The sequence below is a fragment of the Lineus longissimus genome, chromosome 4 (genome assembly GCF_910592395.1).
Source record: "Lineus longissimus chromosome 4, tnLinLong1.2, whole genome shotgun sequence".
Classification (NCBI taxonomy): domain Eukaryota; kingdom Metazoa; phylum Nemertea; class Pilidiophora; order Heteronemertea; family Lineidae; genus Lineus; species Lineus longissimus.
Genome location: NC_088311.1, coordinates 25,356,504 through 25,374,256, shown reverse-complemented (window position 1 = coordinate 25,374,256; position 17,753 = coordinate 25,356,504). Strand labels below are relative to the sequence as shown.

At 40.8% G+C, this 17,753-nt stretch overlaps 1 protein-coding gene across 6 annotated transcripts in view; it reads left to right on the top strand.

Moving 5' to 3' along the window:
- LOC135487091 (eyes absent homolog 1-like) overlaps positions 1–17,753 on the top strand; it is a 114,547-nt gene that overhangs the window by 63,619 nt on the left and 33,175 nt on the right. The window contains exon 1 of one of the 6 annotated variants that reach the window (XM_064770447.1): positions 790–1,105. The exons of the other annotated variants lie outside the window; for them this stretch is intronic. Coding sequence (XP_064626517.1) covers positions 1,043–1,105 — 63 coding nt within the window. The 5' untranslated portion in view covers positions 790–1,042. Of the gene's footprint in view, positions 1–789; positions 1,106–17,753 lie in introns of those variants that run through there. 6 annotated transcript variants of the gene reach the window in all.

Sequence of the window (17,753 nt, the reverse complement as noted above, 5' to 3'; positions counted from 1 at the left end):
ACTCCTGACAGGAAAAGCCATGAGTCAAATCATGGCGAGGGTTGGCAGCTAGCGGAAATAACTCACGGAAATCACACATTAGAGGCAAACTAGTCTCACCTGGGAAAGGAGGGTCGTGCAAGTTCAGATAATTCAAAATACCACAGAATCATATCTTGAGGTGGCACAATATTTTCAGAAGGAAAAGATTGAGCTTATTTTTGGATGTCTATAAACAGTCAACGAGGTGGCTGATTTTTACAAGAGTGAAAATTTTTAAAAAAGCAAATTCCCCTATCATTTAAAAGGCTACAAGTGTTTATTTATGAATGTTTTAAAGGAAAATTAGATATCAAATATTCACAAAAAAAAGTGTGAAAGAAAGGGATATGGACTACGTGAAGCCCACCTCAGTCGCCCAGATTGCCTTGTAGGCCTAATAATAAAATGATCATCAGTAGGCCTATAAACTAAAGCTTGATGACATTCCAAGAGCAGTTTAAACATATTCTGTCTTTGCGATCTGGCTTTAAAGGGTTATTGTACCGGTCTGCTCTTGTGGTGAATGCAAAGGGTGCAGAAAGTGAATTATGATAACTCTCAAAGTGTTGATTTGCTCTGAATAGCTTCAACTGCACACGCCGCGTATCTGAGTACCACAGCCTCGCAGTCAGCAGCTAAGGGGTGGAGCCTAGTAAATAATGCTATCAGAGTTCTCAAATCAGTCACCTAGCAACCAGAAGATGTGATTTGATTGGCTAACACGACCTATCGTCTGGCTGCCAGTGATTACAATGAGCAAATGTAAAACCTACAGTAACTATTATAGCAGCATTGTTTCTCTGGAAATTTCACAAATTCGACAATAATGATTTTGAAGTGTTGAATTTCGCTATGCTCAGCTCACTCCCTCTTGCATGGTCCATGTTATATCATTGCGAATGGTGATTTTGGATTTCGAGGACTGAATAATATCGGAGATACACTTGGTAGGAGGTGCCAATGTGTGTACTGACATCACTGTGTCTGACACACTAGAGCCAGGCTACGTTGGCATAAAACCATGCTTCTGGCACAGTCACCACTAGCGGTACAGCCTATGTTTGACTACACATTCCCTTACGACGTAAGTAATTTACAAATCATTCCTACATATCGTTCATTTCTCTCCATTCATCATCTAGATTTCGTTTCTAATTGCGCCCGCTAATCTGGGATGTTGAGCCGTCATGAAGCATTGACAGAGCGTTTGTTAGCCATGTAATAGAAACCTGTGGTTTCATATTCCATCTTGGCCTCATTGTGCGCTGGATGAGGTGGATCTGCACCAAAACACTCCATGACGACACATGCACCAACAACATTTGACTGTCTTCTGTGAAAGAGACATATTTTGTTGGTGTATTCATCGGGATGTGAACTTGTCTTTTGTGACCTGCAAGTTGCCCGTCTTGGTAAGTGTCAGAAGATGACATATTGATATCAGCATCAAGAAACTCGCCTAAACATAATGCACAATCCATCCAACAACATTGGACTATTTTCAGAGATTTTTTTCTTCAGTTTAATTGCTTTAACAACTCGAGTGCAACTCACTCTTGAATAACTGTCAACTGTCAAAACTTTCAACTTGCAATCTGGGACTCACTTTCCTCCTATACTAATGTAGCAAGATAATCAAAACTCTTCATTTTTCAAAAGGCCGGATATTTTTCTGACTGTAAAATCAAGTATTTGTGGCATCATTAACAGTCCTCGTACTAGTCATTACTTGCTCATTACAATAGCCCTGTGATGAGACAGCTGTGTCTGTCACTTCTATAAAATACCACTCTTCAGATCAGAAAGGATTCTAACCTTCAGGCTGTGCAGGTCTAATGATATGAGGATCTTTTCTTGTGGAATACGGTTTTTGTGGGTTTTAATTGTTGTAGCGAGGTTTTATCATATTGTGTGGCAAAGTTTGTAAAATAATAATAGCTGAGAAGTTATCATATGTTCAATGGTTTCTACACTTGCAAACCTGAGGAGACATCTGAGCACAATGTTACTACCTCAATTCAAGCATTTTGCATTTGTCAAGTGTCCATTTGAACTTCCTGATTATATTTTCCTGTACTTTAACATAATACAGTCCAAAAGTTTCCATCAGCAAAATTGCATTCTGAAATGATGTGAGAAGTGGATTCATGCTGCAGACATTTCATGCTGGTATCTTCAAACTCACTAAACCATCCCTGTGATTTCTTCCTGGGTGTATATGAAACATGCGACAGACAGACGAACTTCTACATCATAGTGTTGCATCAGTGATCCTTTCAACGGCACTGAATATGCCTCTTGGTAAGAGAACTGTTTGGTCAAAAACAAATTCTCCCTGTAGAATTTCCGAGTTGCAAGTGGACAATGAGTACTTGAAGACAAACTCAGCTTCAGCTTGAATAGTTGTAGACCTTTGTCTGGACTGCCTGGATTTTATTAAAGTTAATAAGTTAATTAACTGGAAACCTTGTGAATGACCTTGAAGATTAAAATCTGCTACATTCCTCATTCAAGAACTGCCTCCCAAGGTCGATCTGAATTCACCGGAAATGTGTGGATTTGGCTTTCTTTGACTTTGGTCGTGGTTGGCAAGATCTGTGTGGTCACAAAACAAATTGGACATGAAAATATTCAAGAAATTGTTGTTTAGTATTGTTGTGTTGACTTGGTGGTATGTGGAATATCTGCTGAATCATTCCCCGTCCATTCCATACAACTATGACAGCAGTAGTACAGTGTCATATTGACAATCAAGTCTGTCCCCTTCTATCTGTGCATGACCTGTCCTTCAGGACTCAAGGCAAAACTTGTGAACCTCAGTATACGCCTTACTTGTTAAACAATCGACAGGGTTTATATATACGCCCTCCCAATACGCTTGGTTGCCTTTAGCATATTACTCTTTGACAGGATGGAATCAACCAAACGTTTGCCTCTACATCTGCTTGGGTGTATGGCTTGGTTGGGTTTTCACCCAGGAGACCTTATGCAATATCTCAAACGTACACAATAGCAGATTTTATGTCGCAACAAATTCAAATAAAACACCAGTTTTTCATCCTTCCATTCATACGAGATTTAATCCAAAGTCATTGTTGTTGAAACTTTGATAACGCGATTTCGCATAGAAAAGAAGTGGCATTGTGAATGCACTGACTGCACATAGTGGTTTGGTAGCCTCCGGGCACCCTTGATGTTTATAAATCCCCTCAAGGAACTCAGTGCGAGTCAACTGTATAAAAAAACCATCACCAGCGCCATTAGCTGTTCATAATTTATTACAGATGTGGCGTTTTATGCTTGGTTTATTTCAGTTATTTATATCTCTAAATAGGAGCGTCAGAAGTCGCATCGATAGATTTCAACCTGTAAAAATGGTATAATTGTAGCTTTTACCGATTCCTCTGATCTTGTCTGTGATCTTCACACGACGGGCTTCAATCATCAAAATCATGGTGTCATCTTTTCTCAATTGATATCATGACTTTTGGTCGACATTTTCATTCAAGGTGCTTTGTTGTTTTTTATGGTTTGACGCGCTTATGTACACGTATGCTTTGATAATGAATTATGTTTGTACACTACGTGTAACTGCAGCATTGGTCTCAGCTAACAACCTCCACTCATACCTTCTTATTTCTATCGAGAGGAGAAAGAATTATTTTGTTATGGATCAAAATATAAGCTCAGAATGTGAACATTAAAATGTTCTGAGAGTCAAAAGAGTTAAAGAGTCACAGTTCAAACCCTGAGTATTCTCTGTGGCTAGAAATATGTTGATCACCTCAAATATTTGTAGAAATCTCTCATTTGCAGATAAGAGTTATAAAAGGCAGAAGTTAATCCAAATTCTCAAAACAAGGCAAACACAAGATCATCTTGATTTATCATAACTGTTTGGTCAAGTTTGAGGCAAATGGGTTTTCGAGATCTCAACAAAAAGATAAATATCTGACTTGAGAACATTTCAACTTGAATGTAAACCATTAATTTTGGCAGCAAATGTGGAACTTAGACTGCCAGACAGTAAACATATGATACGGTAATTCACTAAGTTAGCTTTGCAAACTGTTCACAATTTACAGTATCTGTTTCATCTTAGCAAACCTCCATCATCTTTCCGTGTATCCTCTAATCCAACCCTTCTAATGATCATACTTCGAAGGCACCGTTGATTTTATGGCATTCACGACCCACCTCACCAATTATCGCAAACCCTAGGACAATGGCAACTTATCCCTGTGTTCGAGTCACAGCACAAACACAATGGTGAAATATCCCTGCAGTCTGGCAAGATTCTCCTCATCTAGACGGCATGCTGCGGCAAAAAATTAACAAAATGACATAGCGACTTGATAAAAAATGGCTTTTAGGGCCCAGTTTCTGAAGTCAGTATTAGTTATTCTGTGCTTGAAAGTGGATGATATGATGCATATCATGCCGGGTAGTTTCCACGATGGATAGCATCACTACCAAATCATATTCTCAGCTGGGCAGCAATGCACTATTTCGTCATGATGTTATGAGATGTCACGATGTCAATTGTCATCAGTATTTCAGGCTATCACAGCACAGTTATGATGCACCAAACAAAAGTATGGAGGCCATTGTAATGAAGTTGCTGATTGCAGACTCCTGTAGAGAAGCATTCGAAAGTATTCAAACAATGAAAATTAAAAAGTTGTTTACTGCTTTCCATATCTTTACCTTCTATACACAACAATAACGGACTAACCTAATTAGTCATACCCTAATGAATTTTTCCCTTCTCTCTGAAGCCCACCTGTTGTAGGCCTATACAGATCCGTGTAGACCTAGAATGAATGTCCAGGTCAACATTGAAAGTGCATACAAGCCATTCCTCTCTACTTCTTCTTCTCTGCCTATATTTCATTCAACAAGGATGCAGAGAGAAGAATAGTACAGAGTTGCTTTCACTCCTCTAAGGGTTAATTTTGTATGGTATTGAGACTTCACGCTAAACTACCCTCACTCTAAGCCATATGATTTAAATCAATTGTAATTATATGAGTCAAGAACAATAGGTGCCTGCATTCAAAATGGCTGTCAACGTTGTGTTGTTGAGTGAGATTTAACACCTGGGGTTTGCCGGGGCATGCACAGCAGGCAGGCATGTTGTATTAAAGTGAGGTATAGCAATATGGAAATTACATAAGAAATTATTGAAAATTAAGTTGATATAAACAGCTACAGTAGATGCAGTTTGCTTTTGAAAATCAGCCAAATCTGATTCACAGTTTCACCGCCAGAGGGCTTTCGCTGAAAACAGAAACGTGGGAATTGCTCCTATGCATCTCATCTTGTTTCCACTTGAAATCTCAAAAAGTTAAAATCTCATTAGTTTTTTTCCTGATCTGTCATCTTGAGGCCCTGTACATGCATAGGCCAACCTGTCTGCGCTGTCAGACTAACATCTAACTGTATTTACCATTTGGCCTATATCAACATGTATTTGCATGTATAAACTTCTCCCTCGAACAACTGTTTACTCATTTCAATTGAATTAAAAAGAGCAGTGTTGATCAAATAATGTTCATTTGAAAATTTCAACAATGGATGAGAGCTGGGTTATTATGATAACACAATGAAATCCCAGTGTGGACGTTTTTAAACATTTAGTAATACTTTAAGATGGCATCTTGTGAGTATTTGTATGAAATATTTTTTGTGTCACTAAATAATCAAAAAAGGAATAATACTGTGCGATAGGCTTTGTAAGACAGCAATTTTTGGGAAAGTGGCCTGTTAAATTAGCTAGGAGAACTACATGGACCAATGAGGATAAGCATGATATATTTTACAAGTGAGTTCAAGTCAGTATTGTTCCTGCGTTCCCATCTTGCAAGTCTAGTTTTCCTGTTAAATCATGACTTTCATGACATCGATCACTGCAAATCGCCAAAATTGTTGAATTTTTTCAAATTTTCAAAATTCTGAAAAATTTTCAAAGCCAAAATTTTTTGGGGCTCATGATGTTTCTTCATTTTGAACAGAAAAAAAACAAGTGAAAAAAATATTTGGACTTAAACATTTTTTTCATCTGTAGCATGACAAATTTGCCGCAGGCATATGACTTCTAAAATGTACAGTATTTGAAATCACCTTGAGAGCAAGAATCAATTTGATGTCAGGGTCACTGCCTACCTGTCAAGCATAAGAAATTGAACTTGCTAATTAATGAATTGATTAATGAATGCATAATTGAATTGTAATTGTTTTCTGATAAAGACTCGTTAGGTCCCTATACCAATCAACACCTGACTAATAGCCAAGTCGAGTTGGTTGTAAGAGCCTTGGAGACCAAATGGTTCACATTTCAAGGAAATGTCTGCTTCTAGGTGCCTTTACCTTTGCTTCATGGGAAAGTTGAAGCAATCATTAGAGCCATTTCATATTGGCCTCAAGAAATCTTAGCGAATAGCACTCATAAAAAAATGCAGGCAGTGCCCTCCCTCAACGTCCCTTCCCTCTCAGCAAGTAACCATCATCATCTCATGTTCCCTTATTGAGCTGGTGTTGCTAATTTGGATCTGGATGAGGGTACTGTGGCTGCCAGCTGTAGTCCATCACAGTGTTGGTTGTGGCCCCTAGCAGGAGCACAACACAGTGTTGGTTGTGGCCCCAAGCAGGAGTCCATCACAGTGTTGGTTGTGGCCCCTAGCAGGAGTACAACACAGTGTTGGTTGTGGCCCCAAGCAGGAGTCCATCACAGTGTTGGTTGTGGCCCCTAGCAGGAGTACAACACAGTGTTGGTTGTGGCCCCTAGCAGGAGTACAACACAGTGTTGGTTGTGGCCCCTAGCAGGAGCACAACACAGTGTTGGTTGTGGCCCCTAGCAGGAGTACAACACAGTGTTGGTTGTGGCCCCTAGCAGGAGCACAACACAGTGTTGGTTGTGGCCCCTAGCAGGAGTACAACACAGTGTTGGTTGTGGCCCCTAGCAGGAGCACAACACAGTGTTGGTTGTGGCCCCTAGCAGGAGTCCAACACTGTCTTGCCTCTGCCTTCCATGTCTGTGTACCCAGTTTCAGCTAGAGAAGAACATTTCACCATGATTGCCAGTTCTCCTTAGTAGGCCTTCCAAATGATAGAATGTGACTATGAGGTTGGCCAAATTATTTGGTCTTATTTTGAAATCGTTGGTGTCAGTAGATTTTTTCAACATTTCTCTCATCTTCTAACCAAACCATATTGGCCACCCCCAACCCAACGGACACCCAAGACTCCACTCTCCTAATGGACCCATATGGCATATAAGCATTGCCTGTGATTACCTGCATACTCCTGCCCACCCCAACCCAACGGACACCCAAGACTCCACTCTCCTAATGGACCCATTGGGCATATAAGCATTGCCTGTGATTACCTCCATACTCCTGCCCACCCCAACCCAACGGACACCCAAGACTCCACTCTCCTAATGGACCCATTGGGCATATAAGCATTGCCTGTGATTACCTCCATACTCCTGCCCACCCCAACCCAACGGACACCCAAGACTCCACTCTCCTAATGGACCCATTGGGCATATAAGCATTGCCTGTGATTACCTCCATACTCCTGCCCACCCCAACCCAACGGACACCCAAGACTCCACTCTCCTAATGGACCCATTGGGCATATAAGCATTGCCTGTGATTACCTCCATACTCCTGCCCACCCCAACCCAACGGACACCCAAGACTCCACTCTCCTAATGGACCCATTGGGCATATAAGCATTGCCTGTGATTACCTCCATACTCCTGCCCACCCCAACCCAGCGGACACCCAAGACTCCACTCTCCTAATGGACCCATTGGGCATATAAGCATTGCCTGTGATTACCTCCATACTCCTGCCCACCCCAACCCAGCGGACACCCAAGACTCCACTCTCCTAATGGACCCATTGGGCATATAAGCATTGCCTGTGATTACCTCCATACTCCTGCCCACCCCAACCCAACGGACACCCACGACTCCACTCTCCTAATGGACCCATTGGGCATATAAGCATTGCCTGTGATTACCTCCATACTCCTGCCCACCCCAACCCAACGGACACCCACGACTCCACTCTCCTAATGGACCCATTGGGCATATAAGCATTGCCTGTGATTACCTCCATACTCCTGCCCACCCCAACCCAACGGACACCCAAGACTCCACTCTCCTAATGGACCCATTGGGCATATAAGCATTGCCTGTGATTACCTCCATACTCCTGCCCACCCCAACCCAACGGACACCCAAGACTCCACTCTCCTAATGGACCCATTGGGCATATAAGCATTGCCTGTGATTACCTCCATACTCCTGCCCACCCCAACCCAACGGACACCCAAGACTCCACTCTCCTAATGGACCCATTGGGCATATAAGCATTGCCTGTGATTACCTCCATACTCCTGCCCACCCCAACCCAACGGACACCCAAGACTCCACTCTCCTAATGGACCCATTGGGCATATAAGCATTGCCTGTGATTACCTCCATACTCCTGCCCACCCCAACCCAACGGACACCCACGACTCCACTCTCCTAATGGACCCATTGGGCATATAAGCATTGCCTGTGATTACCTGCATACTCCTGCCCACCCCAACCCAGCGGACACCCAAGACTCCACTCTCCTAATGGACCCATTGGGCATATAAGCATTGCCTGTGATTACCTCCATACTCCTGCCCACCCCAACCCAGCGGACACCCAAGACTCCACTCTCCTAATGGACCCATTGGGCATATAAGCATTGCCTATGATTACCTACATACTCCTGCCTGGCCTATCATACTCATTAGAACGAGCAGTCGGGCAGAAAATGAATCAGTGCCAGAAAGAATAATTAATTTGCATCCATTTCTAGGCAAGCAGCAACACAGCAGAACACTGATGAAAGTGGGTGGATATTGTGCAAAATGATAAGAATTTAAGAAATAGGTAAATGCACTGTTGATATTGAGGAGGATTGTGTGGAAATGTTGTTAAGAACTGTGAATCAAGAACTAAGTATGATAGTTATCAGGAGAATAAAGTGAAATAACAGGATCTTCATATAGCAATTCGTGATGATCTGCCTGCCTTTCCTCAAATCATTCTCAAAGCACCTTAAACCACACACTTCCACCAGCACTAAAAACTTTGCCACAAATTAATTAGTAGGTGCATCGCCCTGATGTCCGCCGCGGCACCTGAGGCCCTCCATTATGGACAGAGTAGCTTTGTTGTTGAGCCGTGATGGCATGGGAGGGGCTTGCTTCTACCGATAATGAACCGTGCAACCCCCTCAGGCGATCGATGTGGCAAGTATGGTGGGGATTTTTCGATAAGTTTGTGGAAATAATAGGAATACATACAGGCAGTTGTAATTATTTGTGATTTAGCTGGACAGTGAGATATGCTGGTCAAGTCAGAACAAAATGGCAGCAAAATGTTTTTTCAGTTTACAGTATTAAGACGCATTGAAAGTGTGTCGCCTGGCGGTATTCTCTCACCCCTTCTGACTGAACATTGCAGCCAACTCTTTGTTTATTCCACAATGTTTTTTCAACTCAGGATTTTCAGCTTTTTTTGACCATAATTCATTCATCATATCAGTCATGATAAATGAGTCAATGCTAACTTCTCACCCTGATATAAAGTGTTAAGTAATCTTATGAATCCTTGGTCATTATTTGCATAAAAAGCATCGCAGTTGAAGACACAAAGATGATCAACTCCTAACTATGACTCGTCTAGTTTAGGTGAGTGGCTCAACAATGGGGCTTTTGTGCTGCAATCGTGACCTCATTATGACCATTGCTTTGAAATAATGAGCAACAAGAAATCACACGGTTGTTACACAATTCTTTATATTCTCATGCCGTGTTAATGAATTCTGATGTGACGTTAATGACGCTTGGCGTTGAGCAGGTTGTTCTCGTTGTTGGAAGACTTAATTAGCCTTGTCCAACTTAACGATGACATGCTCCGGGCTTAATTAATTTCCATGAATTGGTTAAATCTAGTCTCCCCTTGGAGGTCTTTAGAGAATGTATGGAGATTAATTGTTCACACTTTATAAAGATCCTGCTGTAATGTGGTGGGCGTCGCTAACTATGTTGCCCTGTATGTGGCCCCGTGTGACAAGATGAATGATGAGGATATTGAAATGGTCATCAGTTTATATGAGCTGAGTGCTCATGATGTCATCCCAGGACCTCATGTGCACACAGACTACAACCATGTAGACTTCATGAGCCACTGTGCATTAATCAAGAAGATTGTGGAGGTGTGGTTGAAACATAGAGCCTGTCACTTCTAAGGTCCCCTGTTCGATGACCCCGTTAATCATGGTGTACTGATAGACTCTATTGACAGCTTATACGTTTACCCCAGGGTCTCTGGTTTCCTCCTCCAATACAAATTGCCAAGATATCATCTAGAGATAGTTTGAGCTCTTATGATGTCAACAGCATCTTAATGAAAGAAGTGGTTTATGAGCATTGACATGTTATCATTTCACTTGATGAATCCACACCAAAACTGCTCCCAATACAGACACAACTTGAACCAATGGAACGCACAAGGAAATGAAAAGTGAGATCATAACCAAAAATGGTAAAAAATAAACATAAGTCAGGTTTGCCAAATGAACAATGAAGGCAAAAAATGAAAAGATTCCATCAAAATTTTTTTAATTCTTCAACTTTTCATTTTCTGAGCGCCAGAGTTGAAATTCTTTAAAAAAATCGATAATGAAGATAATAGTTCACATTAAGTATATGAGACTTTCAATAAACTTCCTCCTTCATTAAAGCCATTAGACTAATATGGGGCTCTTTAAACCTCTTAAAGCAGGCATTGTTAGTGATGCAAGCATTGTCACAGATAATGGGGGCGACATTGTGCGCTAAAATCATCACCAGGCAGGATGCTGCTGACATAACCACGATAATCTACCGAGCTCTTCCAAAACATGTGTCCTTTCCTTCATCATCCTGAGGTCTCTCCTGACATTAAGAAAACAAACGCAAGTCATCTTGGGATAATATGCCAAGCTTTTAGAAGCGCGTTGAACCATCTCCTTCCCAAGATCCATCATGTTCGTGCAATGAAGCCATTGTTTAGTTTCCTTCACGGCACTAAACCTGGAAACGAAATCACAAATTGCCGCAGGCGGATTTTGAAGGTGAAAATACGCTGCAAGAAGAAGCTTTGTGGATGTGAGCGGAGTAGTCTCGAGTGATGTGTTAACGCACTCGTTACCGCGGGGAACCACCGGTAACAACCGTCACGATCGTGTGATCGTTGTTACAGAGGGAAATGGAGCACTTCCGTCATTGGCACGATATTTCCTTGCCGTCAAAGCGAGATGAAATGACCATCAGTGAGGGGTTGAAATCCATTATGGGGAGAGAGTCTCCATTGACTAGATCTGCTGAAGGGACATCAGATAGCATTTGATTGGAATCATTCGAGGGCTCTTCTAAAATATTTTCAAGAAGGATATGCGTCGCAAAATCTCCGAAGACATCTTTCTCAAAAACATCTCTATTACGTAGCTTGTTGTATATGTGTTCTGATATAACCATTTTACTGCTCTAACAATTATGCAGGAGGGAAAGAGTATTAGGAGGCAGACTAATTCTCTTGGTGGTTGTAAAAAGTGATCTGATTCATAAGACAAATGAGAACTATTTGATACTGTTCGTTATTGGCTAAAACTGCACAGGAAAAGCCATGTTTTTTAAGGATGTCTATGTATGATTGGTGGTGCCAAGTTTTAAGATGTGTCTAAACTTGTCTTCGCAAATCTTCTTTGCCTTTGTACGAGAGATCTTTGGTATGTTTTTGGCCGATAGGAAAACAAGAAATTGCTTTGAAAGTGAATGCCCATGTCATGTTGAAGCCCGACCACTGTCTTTGATGATAGTCCCAAGACCAGTTGAAGACCTTTCTCCAGTCTCTCTTTCCTCATTGTAACCTACCACTATTGCATGACCCATGCTGGAGGTGTCATCTTCCCAAAGCCTGGTCAGTGACAACAAGATAAAGGGGAACGTTTTTGTCTCTCTGTAAATGCAAATGACATCATCAAGTTGATGTCGACATAAAAATAAAGTTGCATTTCAAAGCATTTGATATTCTTTAGCGAGAAGTTCTTGTCATTGTGACTGTAAAGGTTCTCTGCAAGGAAGTACATTTTCTAAAGTCAGTGTATAAACACAGCTGAAGTTTAATCTAACTAACTTTGGAAACCCAAATAGAGAAAATAATGCAAAATGAGACACATAAGAAAAACCTGCTATTTTGACTATCATAGCCAAACAGCCAATAAATCCATTGTTGGTCTCAGGTCTTTATATATCATTATGGCCTTTTCTATGATTTCCGAACAAAAAGAGGTGACAGGACCAGAAATCATCCAAAAAATGAAATGCTCCATTCCACCCACTGGTATATTTCTTTACAGAGATGGAAATCTAAACAGTTTATCAAACTCTGGTTTCCTTTGTCCATAACTTCTATTTTTCATTCCAATTCAACCTCAACTGCGCCCAGAAGTGAAGGGGTCAGAAGCCACAGCCGTGTAATTTTGATAATTGACCCTTGCCAGCTTGTCAGACCAGAGTCGTCAATGCCGGTATCATTTTGTCCTGCGCCACGAGGGAGAAAATCGTGCCTGCATGCTGAATGCATACTCATAGTTCAGCGTCAGGGGGTGCCATCACCTGAAAAGTCGTTTGTACGCAGCTCTTGTACTGGAGACAACGGGTACAGCGGGCCAGAAGTTGGTATTATGCCGTCATTGTAGCCCTTGAGCAGTTAGAGAAAATGCTTTCCCTAAATGGACATGGTAATTGCTGCCTAATAGTTGCACTTTTCAAACCTAGTGAAAGCGTACGCAGTGTGTGCTGTGTGACCAGATTTAAGGATTCATCGGGGCAGGAGTAAGATAATCTTGGTTTCTCTCAAAGCGGTCTAAGTTGAAATGTGAGTTTTAAAAAGTAGTTGAGATGTGTACAAGTCTTCCAAAAAGGGGTTCCTAGCACAGCAGTTTGGAACAATACAAGCAATAAACTTGGAAACAGAAATCAGCATTGACATTGAGGAGATAAGGAAAAACTATCTGGGAGATCGGTTGAGCTATCAAAAATTTAGATTCAGCCGTAAATCTGTTGATTGAAGAGATGGTCTAAATGTCAAATTTGAAGAAGAATTAAGCAATCTCCCAAGTCCTTTCCTCTGAAAGGGACTACACTGACTTCTGCCATTAGCTCGACAAATATCAAAGAAGCATGTTAGAACAAAATCACTTTGGCCTGATCATTCACCATCTCCACACCAAGTGGTTTCCTCTGAACATGCTGAGAGGGAGTTGTACTGTACTGACTACAATCACTGAACTTTGCCATTATCTCCTGGATTTATTTGTACTGATGTCTGTTGACTTTGCTCTCTTAAGTCCACAGTTGGCTGATTTCTCTCGGTAGATCGGGACACAAGTTGTCATAACCGAGTTCCCCGTGTACAAACGGACAATGGTTCTCTGGGACGGGTGCCTCCCACTTTGTGTCCGACCACTAGGTGTGTAATCAGGCTGATGAAAGCGTTGAATCGCGTATTGTCGCGCAGTGAATCGCGTATTGTCACGTTTTGACGAGACAACAAAGTGGTACAAGCTCGGCAACACCCCACTGATTTTCCCCGATGTCTTCACTTTTGGTCTTGTTTCTGGTGTGTGGGGTGCCGATGTTTCCCGGGTTGTGAGGCCATCTGCACATTACACTGTTCACCGTCTGCTGGGAAGCATCTTTCAAGGATAACAGTCACTTTTGGATGAATTGGAAAAAAAATTTATATCTCAAACAAATTTGACGGTTTGGTTAGTTTTCTGCTATGTTCTGTTGTCGACAGTGTTTTCAACTCTCACAGCATTCTGTACTCAACAGTGTTCACTTCTTAACAGTGTTCTTTACTCCACAGCAGCCTGTTCCTCTGTGATTGTGATTTGAGCTTTCAGGAATTTATTTCTGAGGATTGTATTGGATATTAGGCTGTTCATTGATATCATTGTCTCACAGCAATGGATCTCCGCTGGAATACCATTTCACGAAGTGGGCCGACGTTTGCGAAAATTGTTCCCGCTATTTTTGATTGAACATAGCTACTGATATTTTGCATGTTATGTAGTTTTTCGAAGTCTTTCTGCAAGTTGTGTACTTGCCACACCCACAAACGATTGCAAGAAATTCAAACTTCTTCCCTCAATCATGGAATCTGGTATCAGGAGCAACTGGTTGCCTAAACAGCTGGGTTCAATAAGTTCATCTCAAATTGTATTCTATGGCACAGTTCTGACAACTATACAGTTGGATTGAAATACCGACACTAAAAACCAATTTGATCTTGTGCGTGTGATCTTACTTTAACCAAGAAAAGCTTTGGCGCCAACACAACCAAAATATAGCGAGTTGGGGAATTATCCATTGAAGCTGATCGTGGAAAGAAGACATTCTTAACAGATTATGATGATAATGCGCCGTGATTCTAAAGTAGTGACACCAGTTAAAACCATTTGATCTTTCACATTGATGTTTCTTCACACAACCAAGAGAACTGCTTCCTTATACTCACGAAAACAAAGGCTTTGACTTCAATGTGGCAAAAAGAATACAAGTCTTGGAATCATCCATTGAAGCTGATAGTTGCGGAAAATCAAGCGAGTCTTGACAATACAAATCTTGGCGATGCTGTCTGGTATGTATATGTGCCTTTGTTAGAAGCGTTATGACTTGCTCCGAGCGTGATGAGTTTTTGCCGCGTGTCGTATTTCGTTAGATTCGTTAGATTGATCAGATTGGATGTATTTAAGGCCGCATGATTCTGTTTCTTGGTTTGAGGAGAACTCAGCTCGATTTTGGGAATTTTAAAAAGAGAAAAATAAAATTGAGATTTTGATGTTTTGAAATTTTAAAATTTTGAAACTCACAAAAATCACCTTTTCCACCGGCAACTAGAGTTTATCATGACACAAAAGTATCAATAGACCAGCTTATTAAATCAATTTGAAGCTGTTCAAGTCTTTTCCATTGCCCATGATATTCTGAATGATCCTCTGAAATGATACTTTTCACTTATTTCTCAATCATATTGAGTTCCCTACATGAACTTTCAGATTCCTTCTCTGTAAACCAAGACATTGAAAACCTGTGGCCTTAGTTTAGTCTGATTGGTGTAAAGCTTGGCTCTGTGAAATGACTTTCATATCTGCATTGGAGTTCGTATTTCAACCATAGACATGATAGAAAATGCAGAAGTTGTTTTCGTTGATTTTTCCTTCGTCTGCGCTCGAAAGCTTTTAGTCTGGCAAACCTTGAAAGTCACAAATTAGCAGGAAATAGAATATTTTACAAATCCAATGTCAAATATATCTTAAATGAATTTCCAATATTTGATGTTAGAAATAAAATGCGAAGTTGTGGTATTTCTTTGGGCACAATCTCGACTTCTTATTACGCTAGACTGTTCCCTTGTGGAGTTTTCCCTGTTGTGTGCTCGCTTATGACCTTGTGAAGCCCCACACACAAAATGGACCTTTGCTTGGGTGATTGTGTGTACCAGCGAACAAGTCAGGTGACAATGGCAACACAGCGAGCCTGAGAGATGATGTTCTCAGTAGGCCTACTCAACATACTTCAAGCAAAACATGAATCGAACAGAGCTGTTCGGCATCTGCCTCGTGCAAAATTGAAGGACCCCAAGGTTCTGCCGTGAAAAAAGCGTGACTAAAATAATACTCTAATACACTAATCCATCCCTGGAGCGTGGCCTAGTGGGATGCAATACAGTGGGAATGTTTTGCCTGATTTATAATCTGCCAGCCCCGAGGAAAATCAGCGCCGAGATTAGAGACCCCAAGGATTTGACATCATTTCATGTTTTTGGAAATTACCGGGTCATTTTTATCTGCGATATTGGAAATATTGCAATGAAAAATCGTAAATGATAAATTGGCGTGTTTCAGTTCCCAGGTTGAGAATGCGTCTGTTCAGAGTCCTATGTGTTGTAAAACCCAATAAAGTAAACCACCATTGTCAAAATGTCAGTATTAGAGGGTCTTCTAAGAAAAGTTGGCAAATAATTTGAAAGTATCAAATCAAGTTTAAGAACATTTGATGTAGAAAAATAACTTTTTTGTTCGATATTTGAAATTTTGAAAAAAAATTGAAATTTTTAATTTCTGCACTTTTGAATTTTTTTTGAAATTTTGAAAATTTTGAAAATTTTGCTATTTTTGAAGTTTTTGAGTTTTTGAAGTTTTTGGTTGATATTTTGAAATTTTGCTATTTTGTTATTTTCTTCAATTTTAGCTTGGGATTTTTTCCTCTATAACTCTTTTTGGGTTAATCCAATCAGCCATAGAAAACAGAATTTCCAGGAATAATACTAGTTTTTTGGATGCAGTTTCTGTTTGGAAGAATTACGGATAACTTCTATATCGCATAGCTCACCCTGGCGTAGGATCCAACGGGAAATATTTTGATATTTTCATAATAGCTGGGTAGTTATTTTCCCATAAAGTTTGTTTAGATAAGTTAGGAAGAGATTGCTGTGCCTACCCTGCTCTATGATAAGACAAGTGCATAGTCACCTTGAGTGATGGAGGAACACTTAAACTGAGCAGTTAACCCATTCCAGGCTGAACCTACCTCAGCACAATATCAGCAATGTGAGAACCCGCAAGGGGAGTGTCATAAAAGTGGCACAAGTAACTGTAACATGCTATTATTACCCGACTTTGGTAGTCTTGAATAAGGCTTGACCATAGACACCACCAATGGCTACAACTTGTAATCCTAAAGCATTGGAGTTTGTTGTTTGTTTACGAGAGAGTTTCTCTAATTTCACCAAGCTATGAATTCAATACACACAGGTATCATGTATTGATGGTTGTTTGATGCCATTGAACAACTCTCCAAACTCTGGCCCAATGAACCTATTTGGCACCTCGATGGGTTAATAAATGGTTTTTCTCCGCCAGAGCACATTCACCTGCATGTTGTGCGATAGTGCAGATAACCTGCAGGCGGCTTTCTTCACGCTACGAGAACCCATCACTCTTGCGCTGCATCCATCACACTTCTGTGCCCAAGGTTTGACTGATTGTCTTGGAGATAGCACCTTGTGTTTTTGCTAAACTGTGACATTTTCCACTGGTGCGTATGACCCCAGAAATTGTCAGGTGTGCAAAGTTACTTGTCACCATTCAAAGTAAAGAAAGCAATTCAGTGGGCTGTTGATAAAACCCAGTTTGCCCCGGCACTTCAACTAACATTTTGCTCCTTTATTTTTGCAATTTTGTGCATATTTCAATAAAAGAGAGGCCTATTCAAAGTCATGACTTTATTTGTAGATAACAAAATCCTTTTTAGTTTTTCCAATCAAAATATATTTTTTGGCAATTTTTGTTTTGGTAAGGCACTCTGCCAAAGCCCTTGAACATTAGTTGGTTTACAGTATTAGTCTTGTCCTGAAGTCCTCCCGTTTTAAGTGTTGTTGGAGATTACGGCTGCAACCTCCTTCAGGGACAATAGTATTACCCTCATGACAAATTGAAGGGTTTATATCCATCTTAACAACCAGATTTAACTATCAGTGAATAAAGCTGAGTGACTGATCCGAGTGAGCCTTCTCAACGCTCTTGAGAAAAAACTTACAAGCATTAGCGAAAAACAATTGCTTTGCC